This window comes from Lathamus discolor, chromosome 4 (assembly GCF_037157495.1).
Source record: "Lathamus discolor isolate bLatDis1 chromosome 4, bLatDis1.hap1, whole genome shotgun sequence".
NCBI classification, from domain to species: Eukaryota; Metazoa; Chordata; class Aves; order Psittaciformes; family Psittacidae; genus Lathamus; species Lathamus discolor.
The window spans coordinates 114,307,948-114,327,282 of NC_088887.1; the positions used below are offsets into that span (position 1 = coordinate 114,307,948).

A 19,335-nucleotide genomic window follows, 5' to 3' on the forward strand; every position below is an offset into this window, starting at 1 on the left:
GTTTGTGTAGTCTCTGGAGAGAACTCAGCTTTATTTAAACTGAGTGTGTACAGAAAAGGAAGAACTGAAATATGTGCAATAAAAACAGAAGAGCGAGTAGTACAAATCGAGAACAGCAAGTGATGGGGATTTGTGTATTGCTGGTTTGATTACAAACACTAATGTTTTATGGGGAAAGTTTCTCAATTTGTTGGGTACCTTCAGGTTTTTGAAGTGCATGTGAAGAATTAGTCTTTAATGTTATTCTTATGATGTTCCAAAACCACTTGAACTTTGCACTCCGGGTTTATGCTGTCCTTGTATTTGAAATAAAGCTTTGCCACATGAACAGGATATATTTTATCCTCCATATTATCTATGACTGCTGTGATAGTATTTTTTGCCTAAACTTGATATAGCTTTGAATAAAGAAAATATTCTCATTTGCTGTGTTAGACACAGCAGTAACATAGCCCTACAATAGCTCATCATGATAGTAAAAGCTTGCAAAGTTAGTTATTAAAATGAAACAGTGATTATCATAGCAAAAACTGTCGTTAATTTATAACATTTTCTCTTTTTTTTTCCCTGCATGTGTGTGGCAGGGTGGCGGGGTGGGGGGGAGTGCTTGTTTTTATCTCCAGTTGAATTCTATCTGGTATTTTAGAAAAGAAAGAAAAAAAGCCAAGTAAGCAGTTTTAAGTGCCCCCTCACCAAAATCTGACAGTAGTACCTAGTATCATTTCTGATTATGTATGTTGGTAACACGACTATCCCTTATTTCCTTTTTCCTCTATAAATTTGCAAACACAGCTTAACAAGGTACTAGAACCGATCATTTCAAAGACAAATTAAAAGAGAGAGAATACAGCACTCATCACTGTTTATAAAATATGGTCTAACAATGTAAGACTGATCACAAAGACCAGCTGCTTGCATCTCTAGCTACTGCTGAAATTGCCAATACAAAAGGCATATATATATATATAATTAATCTCATGCTTCTATACCTAGTCTCTCACAATGTTGGTCCACAAGATGTTACAATGCAAATTAATTGAAAATTCACAGCTCTAGAAATACATAACACAACACAACTATCAGCCATCTCGTGGAGTCTGCACTATTTCAGCCTCTCCTCAGAGAGGAACACATGCACAGAAGTTTTCTGTTTTTTTTTGAGGGGAGAGAGATAAGAAGACAAACTGGAGCAAGTTTCGGTCTGAAATAAATGAAATTCTATATGCCATTGTAAGTTAATACAAGGGGTAAAACCAGCTCAAACCTGGTATTTCAGAGCAAAAAGTAACAGGTGATACACGGTCCATACAGCTGGCGTGTGTAGGGAAGACCTCGGAAAAAAAAAAAAGTAACATTCTCATTGTCCTCTGAAACTTGCAGCTGAAACCCAAGCAACAAGAAAGCATCTGGTTTTTTATTTGGCTATCAGTTTAGATCACCCTAGAGGAGTTTAAAGAGCCAAATCTAAGTGCACACCTTCATTAACTGCAGACAAATAACAAGCAAACTCAACTCATCCCGCATCTGTAAGAGTTCATAAATACTCAAGGACTGAGCTGGGTGAACAGGAGTGGAGGTAAGTGATCTCACCACATTCTCTATTCTATCAGCATTGACTTTTGGAAAGCCCAGATTTCTACTCTTCACACTGGTCTTATTATTCCTAGCTCATACATTGCTATCTTGTAATTACTAGAAAAACATTATTAAATATAACTAATCTCTCACTTCTTTGTATTGATTCCATTTAGTTAAAGGCCAACTGTAATTGCTTCCACTGATGCAAATAAATTCAGAGGCAAATGTTTGTGTCACCATCTGTGTTATAAAAGCAGTACGAATCTCTCATTTTTTGAGCCTGAGAGTTGAACTTTATGAGCAATGCAAGAAAGTAGTAGTTTATTTGACATTTTATACAACAATGAGCCGGAAGAGCTCTATATATAGTATCAGTGTGTCAAGCCAGTATCCTGGGCTGCCCAAAACACACGCAACACTGCATAACAAAGTCCATTAGGCACTGGAATAAGAGTTAACTGAGCCAGGTTCCCTCCTGAACTCATTCAGTACACTGTTGTGTGACCACAAAGAAGTCAAAATGATCCCTATTTCCACAAATTGTATAAGATAGGCAAATGTCCGTATTTTATCTGGAAGGGATATGGAAAAGAAACCAGCCATTGTGATATCTTATACAGAGAGGACTCAACCAGCCCTGTAGGGCCCAGACTTTCCGTTAAATACTTGTTGAGTCAGAAAACCAAGAACTCATCTTCAATTAGATCATTAAATATGTGTTGCCATATAGTGAGTAACGCAGTCAAGGGAGACATGAGCATCTGCAGAGAGCTCTGTGAACTGCCTGTGGATTGCCTCTCTGATAAACTAGGACAGTCAAAAGTACAGCAGTTAGGCTTTCAAACAGGGATCTGCAGGGATGAATGATGCCCCCTGAACTATAGGAATATGAAACAAAATGGTAACACAAAGAACTGAACAATGCAACTAAAACCTACTGAAAACTAGAAATAATTTTGTGTTGGGACTAAATTCTGACTAGTGAAGCATGGTAAATAAACTCCCAGCCCTGCATCTCACAGCAGCATAGGGGTGGGACGAGAAGAATGCAGCTGTACACAAAAACATATCAAGTAAGAGGGTAAAGAACATCCATTTCAGAAAAATCTGACCTCAAGTTCACAGTAAAAATTCTTCTCAAACATTTACTTAGTTCCTGTGCGGAAGCAGCCTCATCTGTTTGCTACACATTCACAAGAGCAGTACAAAAAGTGTAAACCCTCAGTGTCTCTTTCCAAAAGCTCTGTTCTTCTTCTGAGGTTTGCTGAGTACAGCACATGAGCATCCTCAGCTACAACATCAAAGAGAAGTATTGTTTCCTACCCATTTAACCTTACAAATAGAAAATTTCCTGGAAAAATGTATGAGCACTAATACAAGATGCAAAATGCTTTCAGAACTAGCATATCTATGTAGACAGAAGGAAATGTTACTAAACATATCTATAATTGACCACCTCAGCCTTTATGCACTTCTCTGAGATTGTGATCAAAACAGTCACTGATAACCACTTAAGATTCCAAGTTCAGACTGAAATTAGCTCTTTTAGTCTAATGGTTCATTCCAACATCTTTTTCCCCAGTATATCTCATTTCCCGGGCTGACAACTGGACCCTGGTATAGACAATCTGCACTAATTCTTTAACACAAATTTAACACTTAACACAAAAGAATTGGCTTAAATCACCAACTGGAGCACTTCCACCATGGAAAAATCTCTGGGCAACATGAAGATGCAATACTCTGCATTGCATCAGCCATGTAAGGTGGAGAGGGAAAGCAGAGGCAAGTGAGAGAGATGGCTGAAACACTCTTGACTTCTTTCCATCTTTATATAATAGCCACTTGAGGGCCACTGCACCCAGATAAGCTGTTGAACCGTTCTGTGCCATTCTGGGTTAACCCAAGATGCAATGTTAACATGAAGGCAGACACCAGAATACGAACGTAACTCCAGATGGTAAGAATGTGCAACAGCAGTAAGAGCCGTACCCTATGCATATAATCAGTCTTTAAACTCGATTTTTAAATCATCTCCTTCTCTGAAACAAAGCATCCAGTATAATTTACTAACACATTAATGAGGATGGCATCAAGTATGTTTGAATACAAAATACTTGTTTTCAGTCCAGCCTTCAAAACACACTGATAAACTCAAATAAACATGAAATGAAAAAGAACTGTTTCCACAGCCACTTACTTTTGCTGCTCCTATTTGCTCTTTGCGAAACTTCTCCAGCGGTGCTATTAGCACATCATTAGCATTCTGGATCTGCAAAGTTAAACATAAGACATATCTTTTTAAAACAGAGTATTTGCTGGAAGTGGAGTCACTCTAACTCTGCCAGTGTGCAAGACTGAAAAAATCTTGCCTGCAACATTCTGGGAAGAACATATGGGTGAGTCAAACAGTTACATCCTCGTTACATAAAACATACAACACACATGTCCACTAGTCTACTATCGATCGCTTTCATGAAGCGATTTCTAAAGCAATTGTAATGAATGACATAGTAAGCTTCTCTGAAATATGTAGATGGATTTTCTGGTATTTTACTTCCATTCCTTCTGTCCTGCCTAGGACCAGAATAGAAAACAAAAAACTTTCAGACACATGTTTTGGCAGAACAGAGAAGACAAACATAGTGGTACAGACAGCACTGCCTAGAAAAGCTCGTGTATACAGAATCTGAATCTTTGACTGCTGAACCTTTTTGGCTACCTTGGGCTATTTTGGCTAACAGGGGAAAAGTAAGGAAGAGAACTCTAAAATGAAAAGTGGACAAGTTACAAAACACTCTAGATTCCTTCTACTTTTCCAGTTTTTAAACTAATCTAAGATGCCCTGCAGTTACTTCTACCACTTTAACCTAAACCAGGATTCCTAATGAATCACAGTTTTCCCTTCACAGCCTCTGTTTATTTAGTGTAAATCCAGTCCTGGGAACCCCTCTCCAAAGACCATTCCCAGCAGCAGCCACCCAAAATGGTCCCTAGCCATTTGGACTGGAAACACACATGCAGCAGAATACAAATGCCAGCCATGCCATTGTGCCACTCACCAAAAAACCCCTAGCATTTCACCATGTGCCTCTCAGGAACAGACAGAATAAACAACTACATGACTTCACTGCAAAAAACTCAGAAGAAACTGAAAACTGCCAACACATCAGAAATAAAGCATAATAAAACACACTACAATATTCTATTATACTATCTACAGGCAAAATGTTAGGTTTTCTGCATGAACAGCTTTTTTTTCTCCTCACCAGCCCAGTCTTTACCATACTCATCACATTCCACATTTGGGCTTTGGCTGGTTTGGAGGTCTGGGCAAAGCTAACATGTACCTAAGCCAAATGTGAATGAATACAGCTCTTGTGACTCTTCCATGACAATAATTGATAAAGCTGCATTGTCAGTTGAGCATAAAAACCTCTCAAAAGGCTGTAAAAATAAACATATAGAATAAACCCATTGAAACACAAGCACATTTTCTTTCCTCCCAAACCTAACATTACAATTCAAAAGACCACAGAACCACCACATCTCTCAGTAGGGCAAAGTTTCAGGAAAAACTGAGATTTTCATTGACATCCCAACGTAACAAAGTCCAAGACACCAAAGGCAACACTTGGCATGCTCAATGATGCAGTGGTCAAAACGTGCTATGTTTTAAAATAGAAACCAGGCACAGAGGATGAGGAGGAGTGCTTTCACAGCATTTACTGTGCTTTCACTGCATTCAGCTTCCTCCAATCAGTTCAATTGCAACAGACTACAAAACTGTGTTACCCTCCAAGTGGACATTTTCAAACAATGTCTCAAAACTCAATACTTTATACAGGGCAAAGTGCATGCTATTCGCAAAAGATAATCTCTATACAAGAATCATTAGGTAGTGCAAAACTGCTAAATGACATGCTCACAGTCAGACAGAACTGCAGTGCATACACCTGGAAACAGCAGCTGGAAGTTTTGGCAGCATGCAGAGCCTGCATATGGCTTTTGGCATATACAGAAATCACAAAGACTTACTGGAGTCACTGGTACAGAAGTGTGGATGCATCTTTCATTTCCTTTTCATGTACAAAAGTTTTTTCTCTGCCTTTTAGATTTTTACTGTTAAAATAAGTACCACCAAAATCATGCTGAAATTGGAAAAAATATTGAAAAATAAACATGTACACATTTTAAATGCTTTTTGTCAGCCACCTTTGACAATTGATGAGATCACTTTCTGTTTGCATAACTGAAGCATCTCAATATGCTCTGATGTCATTTGAGACAACATGGTGAGACATCAATGCTGAGAGGACATTTTTGACTAGCAGTCTTTTAAGCTTTTAGAAGAAAAAAATTCAACATCAACTAACATAACCTTATTAGAAACCAAACTGTTGCTACGCTAGAAAGGGAACACTAAAACTAAAATTAAATCTGAGCATTTCCATTTCTAGGTTTACTTAAATTTAAGTCAATGTTAATTTTTTGACTGAGCTCTCCAATTAGTTTTCCAGCCCTGAATTTGGGATAGTGAATGATATGCAGACTGTGTATTCTTCATCTCCTTTTACTTGAGTAGATCCAGTGGATATAAACAGCAATTTAACTAAAACATTTGTTATCAAATACTAACAATACAGACACAAATTTTAAGCTGTTTAAGCACTAACAGCTTTGAGCTTCACGTGACAATCTATAATGCTGAACTGCAGTAGAAGAACAGTTAATACCTTTTGAGCTTTATATTTTTATTTGTAGGGCTAAGAACTAGGTAGGTCACAGTCAGAATTAAGTTAACAGGATTCCCAATTGCCAAAATAAGACAGCAACAATATCAAGTGAGGCACTTTTGCAGCAACAGAATTACGAATTAAATCAAGCTTATCTGAATTACATCTTTTTTTGCTCTATATCTCCTACAAGTACTTTTCACTGCAACACAGAATTATCACACTTGCATTTAGGAAATAAAGCTCACTTCCCTAAAATACTGAATGACTCACAAATATTGAATGCTGACATATATTGATTTGCTTCATGTTGGTATAAGACTACTGAAAAATACCAATTAAATTAATTCAGAGAAGGCAAATCTCATAGCTAAAATATTCATAGTAACGCATTTCTGATGTACAAATATATTGCTCCACTAGATAAAAAACTTAATTTAATTTGAAATACTTCTCTCAATTCCTGTCAGAAAAAAAAAAACATTTTTTTCAGTCTGTGGCCTGTATCAACAGATCCTAATTAATATAACTTTAAATATAACAGCAGACACCAGACTACAAGGCATTTATGTAACTTAGCTATGTATCGGGTTTACATGCTACAAAGAATATAAATATGTCATGATAAAACATTTGCCATGTATTTAAGTCCTTAGTTTCTATTTTAAAATTTAAAAAGTATAAATGCTACATAAAGTTAGTAATTTGAATTCCAGTGCCTGTAACAAATATTTTTACAGCTTTGTCTGGCAAACATTACACAGACAAATCACTTATAAAACAAAAATAAAAATAATATATTTAAAGTATATCTTAATTCCTCTCATATTTACAAACAAAAGATGACATCAAACAATATCCAAGCTTGTGCTAATTTTCTAAAGAGATCATTACCAGTGCTGGTTATTTCAAGCAGAGTTGAAATTCGGATGATGGCAAAGCAGGTTCAGATTATAAAGTTATAACTACTGGCTGGTAATAACAGAGGTTGGACACTTCCATCTACAATGTGTAAGTCCATAATCACTTCAGCAAAATCCTAGTGCTTTATCAAGTGGTCTTAATACACTTACACAAGTGGATGCCAATCAAGTCTGAGAGTAGCTACATATGGCTGAATAAATTACTTTTCCCTAAGTTTTGTCAAGTGAATATTATTTTCTATTTTTCTATATGATGTAGCTTGTGTTTAAAAATAAATTACACATAAAACATATGTTTAAAAATAAATTTATGCAAAAAGAAACACATTCTTCAGCCCCAGGTCTGTACCTGTACCATTTTGTGTGCTATTGGAACAGAGAAAAGCCAAGGCTCTCACTGAGGTGAATCAATCCAAGGATTACTCCCAGGACTGCACTTGAAGTGGAAAAAAAAAGAAATAAAAAAGAAGGAAAATAAATAAATAAAATCAAAGAACAAACAGTCCCTGTCATGCTAAGAAGGTTGCTGAGAGCAGTATAAAAAAAAGCAAACCTTGCAAAGAGTACTGTGACCATTTTTGTGATGCTAACCAAATGCAAACTTGTGTCAAGAAGTTGGGTGGGGAGAACATCAAATACCAGGAGGCCCTCTTAGGCTTATTCTCCCATTTGGTAGTTTCCTTTGTTCCTTCCAAGCAAAAAAACATGACAGTTTGCAGTCACTACATTTTGTGAGCTCAGTGGCAGGAATGAGCAAGTACAGCTCATTTTAGAAATATCTGACTGCATCATTTTTTTTTTTTTTTTTTTTTTATTTTTAAACTATCCACTAGTGTATTAAGCAAGGCATGTAATTAAAAAGAATTAAAGTATTTTCATTACATCAGTATGTGAATCATTAATCAAGTGTTTTTATATAAACCACATTTCATTCAGTTCACACTCAACAGTCTTGAAGTTCAGGCGTATGCTTTCCCAGATGTTTCCATGTGCTCCTAAATGAGGTGAAGATGACTTCTCCTATCTCAAATGAGGGTACAAGGAGTACGAATCAAATAACATCCCAACCACTCTCCAGCATCTTGATTTTCTTGTAGTATCTCCATCTCCATGGCAAGCTACAACAGTTATGGCACCTCAGCACTCAAAGATCCGAGGGTCCAGTACAAACATTCATAAAAATAGTAACTTGATCCTCGTGGAAGGAACAGAGGCACAAATATCCCCTGTGTCTGCAATGACTGTGAAGCAGAAGGTCCCAGAATACAACCTTGTGAATGACCCTGAAATCCTGGACCTTTGAGACCACTCTGTACTAATACTGGTTAAATTTCTTTGGGGCCAAGCAACAACAGAAAAATGTCAGCTGTAAGGACTGGAATTAATAGAGAAGAGAAAGAAACAAAGTATTTCTGAGTTTAAGGAACAGTCCTCCCCCCCCCAAAAATCCTTGAACTTTGTGTCCCCTGTTGAATCAGGCCATGCCCTGCCAACAGCAAAATCTAACAGAGGACACTACCATCTCAGTGACGGCACTATGTACAAATAGTCTCAGGAGCATACCAGGCAATTAACTCAGTCACTCAACATTAGACATTCATAATCTCTGCTCCTGATGCAGACACATAAGCTTTCCTTCCCAATCAACAGGGAGAAATAAGCACAGGATTCCTGTGATTCATTTGAACAAGTTTCAGACAAGATGCAACACATCATGAAGTTGCCAGATTCTCCGCAGTCAAAATCAGGTTTGCTATTCTACTTCCATGAAGATAATTCTGAGTAGATGTATAAAGCCTAAATATAACATTGCTTAGATGTTTCCAATAGAAAGTAAATGAACATCTGGGCCACTGGGCCTGAACTCTGCTCTTACTCAGGGGTATTCCAAACCTGTTTAAAGTTTTATGGAATAACCTAAAGAAATCTGGGACTGGGCAGTAGACTTGCTTCTCTTTCAGCAGAAAGAAGCTAGATTGGATAAACATTAAGGATAGTACAAGACTCACTGAAAGTTACTCTCAAGTAAACTGCACAGTCCTAAGTTACTCACTCTCACAAAGGTATATGAAACTCCTAACATGTAACCAAACAGCAGAACTATAAATGCAATCATACTCCCAAAATCATGAATAAATTCCTAGAGTACTACAACCAATGAAAAGAGTGGAACAACTTATTGCTTCAGAATTTACAAGAAAAAAAAATAGTCAAATATACTTTTAATTCTAAAGTGCGGTTAAACAGGGAACAAAGAAGTTAAATTTCATTATATTAGGTAATACAGAATATGGGCTATCCTTTAGAAAACAAAATTAAAATATTTTATACTTCTTTATTTAGAATCATAGAATAGTTAGGGCTGGAAAGGACCTCAAGATCATCTAGTTCCAACCCCCCTGCCATGGGCAGGGACACCTCACACTAAACCATGTCAACCAAGGCTCTGTCCAACCTGGCGTTGAACATCGCCAGGGATGAAGCATTCACAACCTCCCTGGCCAACCCATTCCAGTGCTTCACCACCCTTACAGTAAAGTACTTCTTCCTTGTATCCAATCTAAACTTCCCCTGTTTAAGCCATTACCCCTTGTCCTATCATTACAGTCCCTAATGAAGAGTCCCTCCCCAGCATCCCTATAGGCCCCCTTCAGATACTGGAAGGCTGCTGTAAGGTCTCCATGCAGCCTTCTCTTCTCCAGGCTGAACAGCCCCAACGTCCTCAGCCTATCTTCACACAGGAGGTGCTCCAGTCCCCTGATCATCCTCGTGGCCCTCCTCTGGACTTGTTCCAACAGTTCCATGTCCTTTTTATGTTGAGGACAGCAGAACTGCACACAATACTCCAGGGGAGGTCTCACAAGAGCAGAGTAGAGGGGCAGGATCACCTCCTTCGACCTGCTGGTGACGCTCCTTTTGATGCAGCCCAGGATACGGTTGGCTTTCTGGGCTGCGAGCACACACTGCCAGCTCATGTTCATTTTCTCATCAACCAACACCCCAAGTCCTTCTCTGCAGGGCTGCTCTGAATCTCTTCTCTAATTAATCTCTTCTCTAATCTTCTCTAATTTCCTTTTATTTAATTAATTTCTAGCATAGCTGTTACAATTATCACCAACTAATATATGTCTCGGTACTGAAATAGGTATATCAAAACTGCTCATCTGCTATTTTGCATGTTAAAATAGAAATCTGCCATTATACATCACTTCTCTTTATGATGGGTCTTCATTCAGTCTCAGAAATAGCATTCTGCTCTCCATCACAGAGTCCTGTGTCAGCATGCTACCTCTATTGCTCGTACTTTCTGTCATTAATGGGTATTAAGGTGCCAGATTCACCAGCTGACTCTGGAACATGGCAGTGAACTGGAGCCTGATAGAGACAGGGATAATCCAGGGAGTTCACTGAAGCAGAGTACGGAAACCAAAAAAAACCCCAGATGTTTAGAAATCAGCAGCTCCCATCATCTGATAATATTCATTTAACGCTGCTTCAGAAACAGGTGAACATCCTTATGTTATCCAATGGCAAGGTCTTGAAGTACAGTACAAATATTTAATAGAACTACACAGAAAGTAAGAGTTCTTACATAGGACTTCAAGCATCTCACAATCATTTTTCTTAATGAGTTGTTCATCTCTTCATGAACCACATGGCAAGCCTGGACTCTGATTTGAGATACTGTTCAGTGAATGACAAGACACACAGGGAAGGCAAAAAAGGCACTCAGATGAGTATGCTTGCATCATGAACTTACAGCAGCAAGTTTCACATGCATCTGAACAGTTTGTGTTTTGCATAAGGAGGCAGATTATTTCTGTCTGAAATCATCATCACAGGCAAAGGAGAGTAAAGTTAGCCACAAAATTTCCATATATTAAAAGTTTTTAAAGACAGAAAAATGGCATTTGGCATATCCAGATAAAGTCTATTATCTACATGCTCATTTAATACTTTTTTAATGCTATTTCCCTTTAACTATCTTGTTCACTCAATGCACTCATTGCCTGTGATGTCTCTGGAGGGAAAAAGCTAAATATTCATTCCATCTGTTTCAAATTCCACATTTGAGAATTTGCAGGAAGCTTAAAACGTCTTTGTTGCCTTATAAATATTTAAAGAGAAAATATCATTATATTTAAATTCCCAGAATTATTGCTATTTTATAGTAGTTAAGTTTTAATGTTTGTATGCTAATCTGTTTGGTCATAAACACAAGATCTTTGGGCACTGTCAGATCACTAATGCTTCGAGCACAACTTTAAACAGCACCAAGAAGCAGCTACCCAATTCCCACCGTTTGTATGTGGAACAGAAACTGTATTTATTACAATCACCTCCTAGTAAATGGTCTGGTTTGACAAACTAAATTTACTGTAAAAGACATTTTAATAGCTGATGCCCAAACTGTGCTGCTGAGTTGAGAAAATGCAGCAGATACACATGATCAATCACTCCAACTAGCAGTAAAGTCAGAGGCTACAAACCTGCCATATACGCAGTGAAAATAAATGCTTCTGATAAGATGCAGTGGCAATGAGATATCTAATACATTTTATGGAGAGCCTTAAAAATTATTTACACCACATAATACAATACATCTGCGTATAGAGAGTAGATTCGTTCTCAGAGGAACATCGCACGCTTTTCAAGCATTGTGAACTGCTGAAGTGACATTGCTACAAACGCCTGTACGTTACTTCTGCTGTACATCTTCAAGGTGCACAGAACAAAGCCTTAAGAAAATGGATTACTGAAAATAGTCATGTTCCATAATATGTCTGAATGTATGTATGTATGAAGTCAGATATTCTCTTATTTTCTCATAATGCTTTATTTTCCTGCAGATCTCAAAAGACTGATAGATTTTTCTTTTTAGATAGTTGAGTTTAGATAGTTAATTTGAGGTTAAATACCTCAAATATTTGACCCAAGAAAGGTCAAACAGTATCTTTTCCAGCTGCCATATTCAACAGTATCTCAGGAACCCAGATTACAATAGGAAAGCCATGTGATGTTAACCTTCAAAAATGTCTTTAAGTTTTTACTACAGACTTTTAAAATATACTCACTCTTTCATAAATTTGTTATACCGAAAATGTACACTTAAAACATCTTTTAAGAGACTACATGAAAAAACTATAGCTATTATCATCTACAAATAATACTGATAAAAGTGAAAATAGACTTCAAGAAAGGCAACACAATACATTTTACAAGATAAGGAAATGGAGGAATGAAAACCAGCAGCTGATAAGGATTCTAAGAAATAAAAATGAGACTTGCTAGTAATATTTAATGGTCTCAAGAAACTCAATGCTAGAGGTTGGTATCAAGACAATGAAATTCAGCTGAATTATTAAGGGCCATGGCTAGTTTTATGACCATTAACACACACTAGTTATGTATGTTAAACTGAAGGAAATCAGATCATAGACTGGAAAAGTGTTTGCAGAGTGAATAATTCTCTCTCCTCTCCCACTGACAGCATACAAAGTGGCAAAGGAGTCCCGTATTTGTTACAATGTTAAGATACTTCCCAAAAGAAACATCTATGTACACAAGGGGTCCAAACAAATTTATATAGGTTTTTTTTTTTATAATGCAGTTGAAGTGGTAGGGGAAAATTCAAAATTAGTATTATTTTTAAATGATAAATTTTAAAATTTAACTTCTTCCCTACAACTTCATTTATTTTTGCCTGAAAAAATAACAATTAAAAAAAAATTGCACAGCTCTTCTCATGTGTCAAGTCTCTGTTCCAAATGTCAAACAATTACAGTTACCGAATAAAGATGTAAACACTAGCGTGTCATTAATTAGGCTTCATGGGGAAATCAGGATGCAAGGAATGGTAGCAAGGGAATTGTCCAGACGTAGGTTTTAACAATGCTGTTGCTGCCCTCCCACAGTAACTTCTAACAAAGTTGACTTCATTCCCCTCACAGTGTGCCTCGCCACGAAATGGATTTGAATAAAGGGCCCTCATTAGCAATAAAAGTTTGGAGGGTGGAAGCACTGCTTGAACTTTGCATTGCTGGAGTACATGCAAGGAAAAGCACTTGGCTGAATTACTAACAGTGTCTGTGCAAGCCAACCCCAGCCTGCCAGTCCTATCGCTGGTGTCAGATGCTGTTCCTGGGCTCTTAAACAGCAACAGAGGAGTAAACTTGTAGGACCCATGCACTGACACAAAAGTTTTGGATATCAGCCTTCTGTACCAACTGTCGAGTTCACAGTGGCTATTCAGACCTTCCCAACTCCTAGCCAGGCTTTGTAATGTGCTCTGGGAAATGCTACGCAAAAGCTGACACAATCATGCAACAAGTATTAATGCTCAAACCTTTCTTACCTGCTTCCTGCTAGCTTCTGAGAAAAATATAACATATTGATGGTTCTTGAGTGTAGTGGTTACGGGCAAGAAAGCATCTACGAGTTATTCAGGGTTGTTCAGAAATCGCACTGTTTGTAATCAAGTACCATAAAATATTTATGTCACACCTTAAAATATTTATGTCTTACAACTGACAGCACCATTGATCCAATCCAAAAATCGAAGAACGTTGTTATCTACTTCAAGCAACTTATGGATCAACAGAGTTGTAAACCAAGTTTCTGTAACACTACTTTTATTCAGCCATCTTTAATTAACGTTCTCGGGACACAGCTGTACATCTATGACAGGGTGCCTAGATCCATTATAGGAAATTTTTATTACAGTTCTAAGAAATTATTATTATTCAGTTCTAAGAACTGAGTTTTGAACAGGACAAGCTCCAAACCTGTCTTCATGAGTCAGTAATCTTTAACACCTGGAGGGTTCACATGGACCACCCTTCTTGTAACTAACATAGCTACTACAGTGTGCTGAAGGCAAAAGGCAGAACTCAAGATACCTAACATTCAAAAATAATACTGAACCTAGGACATGTGAACTCATTATGAAAATACAAATGTGCCTGGGGAGTGCCTACACAGGGACTTGTGATCACTCCTTCAGCTCAGCTACAGAGTTAATGTTAGGAACCTGAAGGGCAAGATATATAAATCTGTTTCCAACTGATGGGGAGGATGAACTCCAATATTATTACATTTCATTCACAGAGGAAAAGACCGCTTGAAACCAGTTCTTGGCCTATCGGAAGGTAAAATATAGTTATAGGCAGGCTCTAAGATGTGTTGATCCACTAGAAGCCTCACACAAAAGCACGTTCAAGAAAATAACTGGGGGGCATTACACACACTGATCACTGCAAAGTAAAATTCTAATGCAGAATGCACTGTACATTAAGGTCTTCCCCTCAATATTTTTCATTTATGTGAAATATATTCACACGTTAACCCTTTAGGAGTTTTAAAGAGATTAACAGAAGCTAATAAGAAAAAAGTTAAAAAGGAAAGGGGAAAAATTCAACTGACTTACCCCTTGTCATTGATTGTAAAAGCCCACTAGAGGACAATATACTGGAGCAAGTTTGCTGCACACATGGGGCTCCATATTTGTATGTCCTGTGCTTTCATTTATCTCTTCTCGGGATAAGCTAGCATTTTCTCTCACCTAAAAATCCTTTCACACAACAAAGATCATGCATGCCACTTACTCCTTCATTGCACAAGGCCACACTTCAGAGAAGTTATGATTTCTCTGTGTTCCATACTCCTGTTTTCCATTCAGTGGGCAAGAGCTCAGGGCATTTTTTGTCTCTACTGTCACAATACAAGCTGGAAACTCATACTCTATTTCCTCTCTGCCCTCACTCTCTCCCCCTCTTAAGTCTCTCCTGTCTCTTGCTGCTTATTTGTGGCAACAGAATTATTTTCTACATAGATGGGACCATTTTAGAGTGTTAAAGAATGCCTTTAGCTTTTAGTAATATATGAAAAATGACAAAGATGACTGAAGCTGGTTTCATAACTAGAAGAGATATACCTTTTTCCTTCTACTGGCCTTTTGTTTTCCACCAATTTCTGACAACAAATTGTGTTGTTCAGAAGTAACTACCTTATATCCAGAGGAGAGTGATAGAAGACAACTTGGACACAGCAGGACTTTGGACACTGTGAACTAGAGAAATCCTTTAGACAAATCCTTTGCTGTCTGGATTCCACCTATACTACGTGGACACTATTTATATCACCTGAGGAAAAAATAACTACCTGGTGTTAAAAACAAACAAAAACCCTCTAGAAAAACAAGGAAGAAAAAAAAAACAACCAAACAAACAAAAAAACCAAAACCAAACCCCACAACAGTTTGTTTTTTTGTCCTAAGCTTTTCCCTTAGCAAACCCCTGGAAATGCTTAGAAGGCAGACATAAATCAGCTATGGATATGGTCACGGTGGGCAGCTAATCATCTGGTAAGAGATGCCATTTCTTTTTATGGCTTATTCCATGGATTGTAATTCAGTGAAAACAATAAAGACAAAATAATCACAAGCACAACCACAATGAAGGAAAAACAGTTCAGTTGTGTGCTTGCAAGTTTGGTATTTATCTTTTTATCACTACCATCAGCACAAACATGTATGTCTTCTGACTAGCCTGAGAGTTCAAATCATAATGAAAGCAAAGGAGAACTTAAAAATGTCATTTCAGATAGCCAGGAGAAGAAAACTTTTCTGGTTTTTTCCTCCCTTTATGGCTTTCCTAGCAAACAAAAATAAATCCTCAGCTTGAATGTTTACATTACATATTATCGAGGGGGAAATGACTACATAAACACAGGAAAGAGCATAACTGGAGCAAAGAACTAATTAAGAAAAAATAGATCAGAATCGAAGTGTACCTATGATTCACAGTATTTTTAATGGCAAGAAAGAAAAGTATTTTTTCCCCATGAGGAAAAACGAAATACAGCAAAACCAAAGCTTCTTTTAGTGCAGGGAATCTTCAGGAAGTGAAGGAATCTGAAAGTTTGTGTGTCTTTTTACTCTTTTCAAAAAGCAACATATAATCAGGTAATTTTTGTAACTGCTAAAGATATATCTTGGCAACTAAGCAACAAAGTTCACTTTGCAAAGTCCTTATTTTAAAGCTAAAGTCCCTATCTTAAACCTTCCCAGACACTTTCACTCTGGCTGTTAGACCTACTTAAGAGTCACCCCAAATCAGTTCCGTATGTTTACTACTCTGTCTCTTTGCTTTTCCAAATCCTGATCTGTGAATTTTGCAGCCAGGCCTGTTTCCCTCCCTGCACAGATGTCAACAAAACCTCTCCAGAGCGGAGTGACTGCACCCCGAAGAGGCCTCCTTGTGAGGTCCATTACAATGTAAAGGGAAAGTTGGAAATCAATAGAAGAATAAATAAACACTCAAATAATCTAAGTAAGAACTTTCTGACTTACTATGAAAAGTAAAACAAATATTTTTTCATTAGCACACATTATCCCTCAAGGGATGCTGAGCTGTCAGACTCACCACAGCATTTGTTTTAAAAAGGTTCATTTGTCAGAATTCCAAAACTGACTTCATATATTCTTTCTTCAAAAAACAACCCCAAAAGCCCGAGTGCAGGTGCCTTCTTCCTAAACAGAAGCTGGAAACACTGAGGCAGACACACAAGCTGCTCTTTCACAACAGACTTCTAAAAGACATCAAGAGTTTGAATGCCCAAATGTCATCAGCAACTTCTGAATCCAAAAGAAGAAAGCCCCAAAATATTAACCAAAACAAACCCCCCTAAATGGAAGTTTAACAACGAGGGATAAAACTAACCAAATGGATAATCCAACAAAGCAGCCAAGACGCTGGCAGAAATGTTTCCTTGAGCTACGATTTTGTTTCAAATTTTCTGAATTGCCAGAAATGGTTGTAATCTGACGCAGTGGTTCCTTCGTTTTGCGTAATACAAAGTACTGTTTCTACATTACTTTTTCCAACACTTGGCTCAAGTCACAGTTTGTGCCTTAGACTCTTCTATTTTCCTTGGCAAAGTATTTCACAATGTAACTCATTGTGAGGAAGTTTTTCTGACATACATTCCAAATTCTCTTCCAATTTCTTCCTGTCAGATGACTGCCTCTTCTCTGCTAGATGATGTAAGCAGCATACATGCTTCCCACACTAAGAAACAAAAGTTCAGCTGATAATGTACAAATGGAGAAGTTAAAATTCCCTCTTTTCAGGAGCTCATGCAGAAAGAATGCAAATGAGACTATCTATCTGAAAGAAGCTGTATCACATCCTGATCTCATTCTTTCATCAGCTCATTGCTTTTACACTCAACAGGTTCTGAAAATGCCTAAGTAATAGCATGAAATTAAACACACAAACACAGAAGCAGATAAGTTATGCATGCATTATCTATACATATGCTTAGCTATTTACAAACTTGAATAATTACTCAAACTCTGTCGATGTTTAATATACAATGATAAATACATGTCTTTTTTCATATACATATAAAAAAATCTGGGCTTTTAATGAATCTGAGACAAAATTTGGAAAGACTTTTTTTTTGCCTTTAAACTGCTACCAACGCTGAAGTTTTAATATACTTCTGCTATTGTGATTTGTTTGGCTTAGAACACTGAAAAAGCTTGTAAAGGATGTACAAACTACTTACATACAATTTACAAAAATACTTTTGACATACTACTAACAGCTTCTGTAAATTAGTCAGTGTAAAAGCACAGCCATTTAACGTTTGCTTATGTACCATGTTTGGTTCTTGATACAAGCAATCTACTATTTGTAATCTCTCTAGGACCAACAAAGTCAAGCCCCCAGAAAAACCAACCCGCCAGAATCACAGAATAGTTTAGGTTGGAAGTGACCTTAAAGCTCTTCTAGTTCCAACCCCCCTGCCACCTCCCACTAGACCAGGCTGCTCCAAGACCCATCTAACCTGGCCTTGAACACTGCCATAGATGGCGCAGTCACAGCTTCTTTGGGCAACCTGTGCCATCATGGCTAAAAATAAAAAAATAAACAGGAGAAAGCTGGTGCTGGGGAAACCAGCTATTTGAAGAGATGGATATAATTAGAAGTTGTATTTTGTTTTAGCAACTATTTCATGAATGAACATGTCCAGGCATAACGCCAAAATCAGCCGAGCTGTTTGCAGCGGTACTATGCCCAAGAACTGTTAACTCCAAGACTGGATGTATGCATCCTCTCAGGAAACATAAGCACATGCACCAACATTTAAGATACTTCTTAAGAAAGGTAGCTTAACCATAGATCTGAACTATTCAGAGATAAATGAACTTTTATAGGTACATGATCCACAGAAAAATCTTTTGACATGTCCATACTATTGACAGCATTAACTTGTTTCTGCGTACAGCACTCTGGTATCCCAACCAAAATTTAGAGTACATTAGAAAAAACTTCAGCATAATGATAAAGAAACCAATATGAAAATACAATATATGAAGTTATAAAAAAATAATTTGATTTCATACTGTGAAATACAATTTTATAGCTGCATATATGCAAAGCTTTACTGAGAGCTGACACACAGCGCCTCAAATGCTGAAGAATTATGATTCGAAAGGTTCTGCCAATTGTCAGTGGTGAAAGTACAAAATGAGCCTGTTGGGAACAGCCCACAGAATGAAGAAAGGGATGCAGGACACAGGACGACAGGACATTTAGAGCAAAAGGGCTAGAAGCAGTATCAGATAAAAGTTTCTTAGTCTTTTTTCTGCTCTAATGCAAACAACAAATCAATTCAGAAAGCTCTCATTTAGCTTGTAAAAAGGTCTCAACACAGTGTAAGAGCCAGCTTAGGGGGAGAAAAAGGTCTAGCATTGTTTCTCTAGAGGCAGCCTTTTACTGAAGGACAGGTATCCAAAGAAGTGGTTACAATAATCTTTAAGGCTACCAGTTTCCACGGCCCCATCATTCAAAACCTTCTGCAGGACAATACAACATGGCTTCCAGATTTCTGCTATAATTTCCTGTTACCACCAGAAAAAAAACCAAAAAACAACCAAACTCTTTCCTTGACCACAACTAGTTGTAACAGTAGGGCTGTGACAAATAATGCACCAAGAGCTAGATTTGCAGGCATTTATTTCGGTGGTCCTGCCAGCTGAAGCGGAGTTCATTGATCTCACATTGCTTCTTAATGCTCTCTTTCACTTCCTC

The 19,335-nt window shown here is 37.5% G+C and overlaps 1 protein-coding gene across 1 annotated transcript in view; it reads right to left on the reverse strand.

The window, feature by feature from the left end:
- ARHGAP42 (Rho GTPase activating protein 42) overlaps positions 1–19,335 on the reverse strand; it is a 158,315-nt gene that overhangs the window by 71,761 nt on the left and 67,219 nt on the right. The window contains exon 4 of the mRNA XM_065678712.1: positions 3,779–3,850. Coding sequence (XP_065534784.1) covers positions 3,779–3,850 — 72 coding nt within the window. The remainder of the gene's footprint in view (positions 1–3,778; positions 3,851–19,335) is intronic.